Here is a 7,234-nt window from a genome sequence, read left to right as displayed (position 1 = left end):
CTCGAGAAATACCAAGGGCTCAGAGAAGAGCTCGAGAGGATGTGGAGAGTGAAGGTAACGGTGGTCCCCGTGGTAATCGGAGCACTAGGTGCGGTGACTCCCAAGCTAGGCGAGTGGCTCCAGCAGATCCCGGGAACAACATCGGAGATCTCCGTCCAGAAGAGCGCGGTCCTGGGAACAGCTAACATACTGCGCAGGACCCTCAAGCTCCCAGGCCTTCGGTAGAGGACCCGAGCTTGAAGGTTTGACCGCCCACAGGGGCGAGCTGGGAATTTTTTTTTTTTATATATATATAACGTTAACATTACCATAATATATACATTTTTTTAGGTCTACTTCTGTTGTTTGTGTTTTATTAACACACTTAGGCTTGCTAGTCGAGCTCACTTCTGATTAGCTTATTACCCATTAAGCAACACTCAGGCACACCAGCCCTTTAACGCGTTACACACACCAACAGGCTTTCAAAGTGGTTGCGTCAGATGGAGAGTATTAAAGTGCTGAGTCAGCTCAGCAGGGACAGGTGGATGGAGGAATGGATGGAGGTGGATCAGGATTTGACACCATCAGCCTGCAATCAAGACACACAGTCAGAAAGTAAAACCTGCTCATGTATTTCCATTCAGGGACAATTAGGTAACCTCTGACTCTTTATAAATAATGTTTCAGAAAGATCTTCATTCTTCTTTATATGCAGCAGAGAGTTCCCGTACTCTAATATTTCTACTGACTGTCCTCTCTAGAAAACTAAACCACTGAACCTGACTGAGGAACCGGCTGGTTTTTCACTGAACCCTGTGATTGATCTACGTGTGCTTTCAGTGTCGTCTTCAATGTGAACCCTGAGAACTCTGAGAGGACAGATGAGCTGCCTCGGCTTTGAGTGAGGTTTGTTTGCTGTGATCATTTGTGCTGCTCGTGTGTTTTTCACTAACAGGTGATGGTGAGCCGGTTCAAACTTTCCATGCAGTGGAAAGCACACCGTCTGGGTCTCCTGTTTATCAGATATTTGGTGCTTCCTAACTGTTGTTATTTGAATATTAAACATACTAAAGTTGACCTTTGAGTCAAAGGCGAGGTTGAAAAAGACCTATAAGAATGGTGAGAAGTGAAGAGGGGAGGGAGGGCTCCACTGACATGAAATAGCTGAGAGTCTGAACCGCAAGTTGAATTATAATGTGAAAAACACTGACTACAGAGTAAGGAAAGAGTGAGGTGGAAATCGTACAGCTGTGTAATGAAGCTTTTTCCTGCTTGATTTCATTAATCCTTTAACATTTGTAGGTTCAGCTTCCAATATTTATCTCATGGATAAAGTTTATGTACATAATTATGAATAAGAAAAGAGTCCATGTGAAAATGGTGAAGGAGCTACTTGATTCAAGAAGTATCTGACACACAGAAACAGCTTTAACTTTTGTTCATTGTAGATGGTCCTTGAGCCACATTCATGGATTTGAGAATTCTGTGGACGGTTTGACAAATATCAGTGGACACACACATAAAACATGGCACACCCTCTCTGTTTAGAAGACATCAATGTGTGTAAAGACGAATTTTGTATGTATCACACTTTCATGCAAGAGGCCCAAACAGTGACACTGGTGTTGCAGCAGTTTGTAGTTCATGGCAGCGTTGGGACTGTGGTTCCTCGGTTGTTTCTAAAGAGCTTAACGAACTTCCTCTTATCTGTGAGTGAGAGTTTCTACTGTCCCATTGCTCTGAGTATTGGTCAGTCTACTGAGTGCTGTTAAACAAATCCTTTTTAAGCTGCAAAGAGAAACTACAAGCTGTATTCTATAAAAAGTGGTTATCCTTCAGTTAGCCAACCCCAGAAGGTTGCAGTGTCAACAGAACACAGAGTCTGTGTCTGTGTCTCCATCTGTCTCTATTAATTCTTTCAATTTGTATTAAAACATTGTGAATTATTTCGATTTTCTGTCTCATTTCAGCCTGATCCAGCTAAAAACTACAAGGTTTAGGAGGAGATGGAGATGGAGCCAGTGAAGGAGAACATCTCCTCACACAAATATTTCTTCCTGGTTGGCTTTGGTGAACTCGGAGAGCTGAGGCCGTTCCTCTTCATCCCGTTCTCCTTAATGTTTGTTGTGTCACTGTTTGCTAACTCCCTGCTGGTGTACGTGATCGTTTCACAGAGAAGCCTCCACTCGCCGATGTACATCCTGATTGCCAGCATGGCATGCATTGACCTCAGCCTCCCTGTATTCTTTGTTCCCCACATGCTGCTGAGCTTCCTGTTTGACTGGAGGGGGATCTCTTTGGGTGCCTGCCTTGTTCAGATGTATTTCGTTCACTTGTTAGGAGCCTTTCAGTCCACTCTGCTGCTGTGGATGGCTCTGGATCGTTACTTTGCCATCTGCACACCACTCTACTATCAAGAACAAATGGCTTTGGCAAAATTTCTTAAATTTGTGATCCCACTTTTCATCAGAAATATGTTTGTTGTCTTGGTGGTGGTCAGTCTGGCTGGAAAATTGCCATTCTGTCTGAGAAATGTGATAAACCACTGCTTCTGTGAGCACATGGCCTTGGTGGAGTTGGCCTGTGGAAGCACCATCATTAACAGTGTGGCTGGGTTGATCACAGTCTTCTCTGTCCCCGTGACTGACTTCTTCCTCATCACTGCCTCTTACACAGTCATATTCAGCTCTGTGTTGAGCTCAGGAAAGGCAAGTGCCAAAGCTCTTCACACCTGTGTTACACACATCGTAGTCATGACTGTTAGTCTGACCATCATACTTACAGCTTTCCTGTCATATCGAATAAGAAACAGTCTCCCTACAGCCATTAGGATTTTCTTCAGCATAATGTACCTGTTGTTTCCAAGCTTTTTCAACCCGATCATCTACGGCATCAGAACTACTGAGATCCGACAGCACATCCTGAAAACACTGAAAATCTGAACTTTTCTTAAGAACCACTCAGCTGTTGGTCATTTTAACCTGGTTGTGTTTCAGAGTGATTGGTATGAGCTTTAAAGTAAATCAAACGACTCAATTTTGCAATATGTCCATGTCCAGAGATGTACAGAGTACCTTTGAAAATATATATCTTTTTAACAATATGATGAATATGAATTGTTAATACTAGCAAAAGCCCACCGTTTAGGTGGTTACAGATATTCATTATTTACAGATAAGCATAATAACTTGTGCTGCCAAAAGATTTTAAAAAAATTAAGTAATCGCAGTTACTTGATCAAGAGCCTGGTTGCAATGACATTTTTTTCAACTTTATATGTAACGGACATTTATGTACTATAATGAAGTAACTGTAGAATAAACACAAAGAATGTATGCTTAAATTCAAAGAGAATTGGAATAGTTTTCTTCAGTCTTTTTACACAGGCTCTCTCCTGTGAAATACAACTTTTTTTAAAAAAAAACCTATATATTAACAGGTAAGTATACATTCATATATAATATATATTAGTGCTGTCAAACAATTAAAATTTTTAATCAGATTCACACTGTGGATTAATTTTGATTAATCATGATTAAATATTCATTTTTATTCTGTATTAAAATGAATGAATGACTCAAGAAAAAAGGGAAAATATACACACTGAACATGTTTATTGAACATCTTGAACATTCATGTTAACAAAAAACTCTGTAAACATTTATCCACTCTCTCTGTCACTCTTGGGGAGGCTTCAAGTCCCTGAAACGAGGAACCAAAGCTTTGTAAAGCGTGTGTTCTCAACGATATGGGTCTAGGTTTGCAGTTTGTTGCAATCCACTTGGCCATTTTGTCAGTCAATATGTTCGAGGTAGACTTACTAAGCCCCCGATGCTCCGTGAGTGGTTTGTCACAAGCTGGGTGACGCGTTAGCCAAAGTCCTAGCAGCATCCTTGACTAATGTATGCTTCGCGTCAATGTGATATTTTAAGCTGGAAGTGCTTTGGTGAAAAGAAAATTCCTTCTTGCACAATGTGCATAATACTTTATGTTGGTCGACTGTTCCGTCTTATTATTATTTTAATTCTCAAATTCTCCATCGACAGCGGCAATGTGCATTAATCATCTTTAATATTAAGTTGATTTGTTCTCCTGTCTGTCACTACCAGAACAACTGCCCACTTGCGCATGTGCGAACGTAATTCTACTTGGACAAACTGCCCAAAATGGGCTGACAGAGACATGTCAGGGATTTTGAGTCATTCTGCACTCCAGATACGTTAATGTGTTAAAAATTTTAATCGCGTTGACTGTGATGGAGGATTCATTTTGACAGCACTAATATATACATATATATATATATATATATATATATATATATATATATATATATATATATGAAGTGGGCTACTGGAACAAGAAGGCATCGGTGGGCAAGAGACGAAAACAGGGCGTTGTTGGAATGCTACTACGCAAGTAACCCTGGCGGAAGGGGTTACATGAATAGGATGAGGGACCTATGGACTGGTGGTCCCCGTGGTAATCGGAGCACTAGATGCGGTGACTCCGAAGATAGGCGAGTGGCTCCAGCAGATTCCGGGAACAACATCGGAGATCTCTGTCCAGAAGAGCGCAGTCCTGGGAACAGCTAAGATACTGCAGGACCCTCAAGCCCCCAGGCCTCTGGTAGAGGACCCGAGCTTGAGGGTCCTGCAGTATCTTAGCTGTTCCCAGGACTGCGCTCTTCTGGACAGAGATCTCCGATGTTGTTCCCGGAATCTGCTGGAGCCACTCGCCTAGCTTGGGAGTCACCGCACCTAGTGCTCCGATTACCACGGGGACCACCGTTACCTTCACTCTCCACATCCTCTCGAGCTCTTCTCTGAGCCCTTGGTATTTCTCGAGCTTCTCATGTTCCTTCTTCCTGATGTTGCTGTCATTCGGAACCGCTACATCGATCACTACGGCCGTCTTCTTCTGTTTGTCTACCACCACTATGTCCGGTTGGTTAGCCACCACCATTTTGTCCGTCTGTATCTGGAAGTCCCACAGGATCTTAGCTCGGTCATTCTCCACCACCCTTGGGGGCGTCTCCCATTTTGACCTCGGGACTTCCAGGCCATATTCGGCACAGATGTTCCTGTACACTATGCCGGCCACTTGGTTATGGCGTTCCATGTATGCCTTGCCTGCTAGCATCTTGCACCCTGCTGTTATGTGCTGGATTGTTTCTGGGGCATCTTTACACAGCCTGCACCTGGGGTCTTGCCTGGTGTGATAGACCCCAGCCTCTATGGATCTTGTACTCAGAGCTTGTTCTTGTGCTGCCATGATTAGTGACACTGTGCTGTCTTTCAGTCCAGCTTTGTCCAGCCACTGGTAGGATTTCTGGATATCAGCCACCTCCTCTATCTGCCGGTGGTACATACCGTGCGGGGGCTTGTCCTTCCATGATGGTTCCTCGTCTCCCTCCTCTTTCTTGGGTTTCTGCTGCCTGAGGTATTCGCTGAGCACTCGGTCAGTTGGGGCCATCTTCCCAATGTATTCTTGGATGTTCGTTGTCTCATCCTGGACTGTGGTGCTGACACTCACCAGTCCCCGGCCCCCTTCCTTCCGCTTAGCGTACAGCCTCAGGGTGCTGGACTTGGGGTGAAACCCTCCATGCATGGTAAGGAGCTTTCTTGTCTTTATGTCAGTGGATTCTATCTCCTCCTTTGGCCAGCTTATTATCCCAGCAGGGTACCTGATCACGGGCAGGGCGTAGGTGTTGATGGCCCAGATCTTGTTCTTACCATTCAGCTGACTCCTCAGGACTTGCCTGACCCTCTGCAGGTACTTGGTGGTTGCAGCTTTTCTAGCGGCCTCTTCATGGTTCCAATTCGCCTGCGGGATTGCCAGGTACTTGTAACTGTCCTCTATGTCTGCAATGTTGCCTTCTGGTAGTTCAATCCCCTCAGTTCTGACTACCTGCCCTCTCTTTGTTACCATCCGACTACACTTCTCCAGTCCGAATGACATCCCGATGTCATTGCTGTATATCCTGGTAGTGTGTATCAGTGAATCGATGTCTCGTTCACTCTTGGCATACAGCTTGATGTCATCCATGTACAGGAGGTGGCTGACAACTGCTCCGTTTCGTAGTCGGTATCCGTAGCCAGTCTTGTTAATGATCTCACTGAGGGGGTTCAGGCCTATGCAGAACAGCAGTGGGGACAGAGCATCTCCTTGGTAGATCCCGCACTTGATGGTGACTTGTGCTATGGGCTTGGAGTTGGCCTCTAGTGTTGTCTGCCACTAGAGACACAGAAGGGAACAACACAGGCGGAATACTGAACAGAATAACGTAGGAAACCTAGAATAATCATTAACGTAAATCAAAAAATGACAAAAAGCACCGGACACTTAAATCGCCTGGACAAAATGACCCAGGACCATGACACGGCCTGTAGCACTGCCATTAGCACAGTCTGCAGCTCAGTCATCCATTTAGTTATCTGTTCAGTCCTCATCACTGTCATAGGCTCAGTCTGCAGTTCAGTTACCTGCTCTGTTGTCTGCAGTTCAGCTCCCTGCTCAGGTTGCAGCTCAATCACTAAGTCAACCATCATTTCAGTCAGTATCTCAGCCACCTATTTCACCACCATCGTCACCTGCTCATTCTAAGCAGGGAGAAAATCCCATTAAAACACTAGCTGTTTCTCAAAAGCGGGCCTTTCTCGAGACTGTTACTCTCTCCAGGGCCTCCCCAGAGGCTGAGTTTAAGCTGACTCTGGACCCCAGGAGGCTAAGAACCTGGGTTACCTGAGAATTTTGCCAAGGCATCTCAGCAACCATTCTCTGCTGCTGATTCTGCTTCGTGTCTGCCAGAGGCCTTCATGCTTGCTGGTTCTGCTTCTGTTCCCGCTTGGGGTTCGAGGGTCCAAGGAGCCACTCCAGCCATCTTGCCTTGCAAACCGTGACGTCTACTGTAATGAAGTCTACTCCTCACTTCTGTAAAATCAGTTATTGTAAATGTAAATGTTATCAGGAAATGATCAGACAGCAGAGGGTTTTCAGGAAACACTGTTAAATGTTCAGTTTCTATGCCATATGTTAAAATAAGATCTATAGTTTGATTAAAGTGGTGGGTGAGTTCTTTTAAATTTTCCAAGTAATTAAGCCATGTTGAGGCTGTCATTGTCAGTATCTACATAGATGTTAAAATCACCCACAATAATTATTTTATCTGAGCTGAGCACTAAATCAGATAAAAAGTCTGAGAAATCAGAGAGAAACTCTGTGTAAGGCCCAGGTGGACGATAGCTAGATAGAT

The 7,234-nt window shown here is 44.3% G+C and overlaps 1 protein-coding gene across 2 annotated transcripts; it reads left to right on the top strand.

The window, feature by feature from the left end:
- The first annotated feature begins 314 nt into the window (after positions 1 to 314).
- LOC100708498 (olfactory receptor 52K1-like) lies at positions 315 to 3,116 on the top strand. Of its 2 annotated transcripts, none has more exons than XM_025897939.1 (2): positions 315 to 636; positions 744 to 3,116. In XM_025897939.1, the coding sequence occupies exon 2, from the start codon at positions 1,989 to 1,991 to the stop codon at positions 2,922 to 2,924; it is 936 nt and encodes a 311-aa protein (XP_025753724.1). In that variant the 5' UTR covers positions 315 to 636; positions 744 to 1,988; the 3' UTR covers positions 2,925 to 3,116. The 2 variants fall into 2 exon arrangements, with proteins under 2 accessions (XP_025753724.1, XP_025753723.1); XM_025897938.1 differs by having other exon boundaries at positions 315 to 888; positions 1,953 to 3,116.
- The last annotated feature ends 4,118 nt before the right edge of the window (positions 3,117 to 7,234 follow it).

This window comes from Oreochromis niloticus, linkage group LG14 (genome assembly GCF_001858045.2).
Source record: "Oreochromis niloticus isolate F11D_XX linkage group LG14, O_niloticus_UMD_NMBU, whole genome shotgun sequence".
NCBI classification, from domain to species: domain Eukaryota; kingdom Metazoa; phylum Chordata; class Actinopteri; order Cichliformes; family Cichlidae; genus Oreochromis; species Oreochromis niloticus.
The sequence above is the reverse complement of the archived record's forward strand: the minus strand, read 5'-3'. Positions and strand labels throughout refer to the sequence as shown.

Coding starts and splice junctions, on each gene's coding strand:
- LOC100708498 (XM_025897939.1), top strand. CDS start 1,989: ATGGAGATGGAGCCAGTGAAGGAGAACATCTCCTCACACAAATATTTC.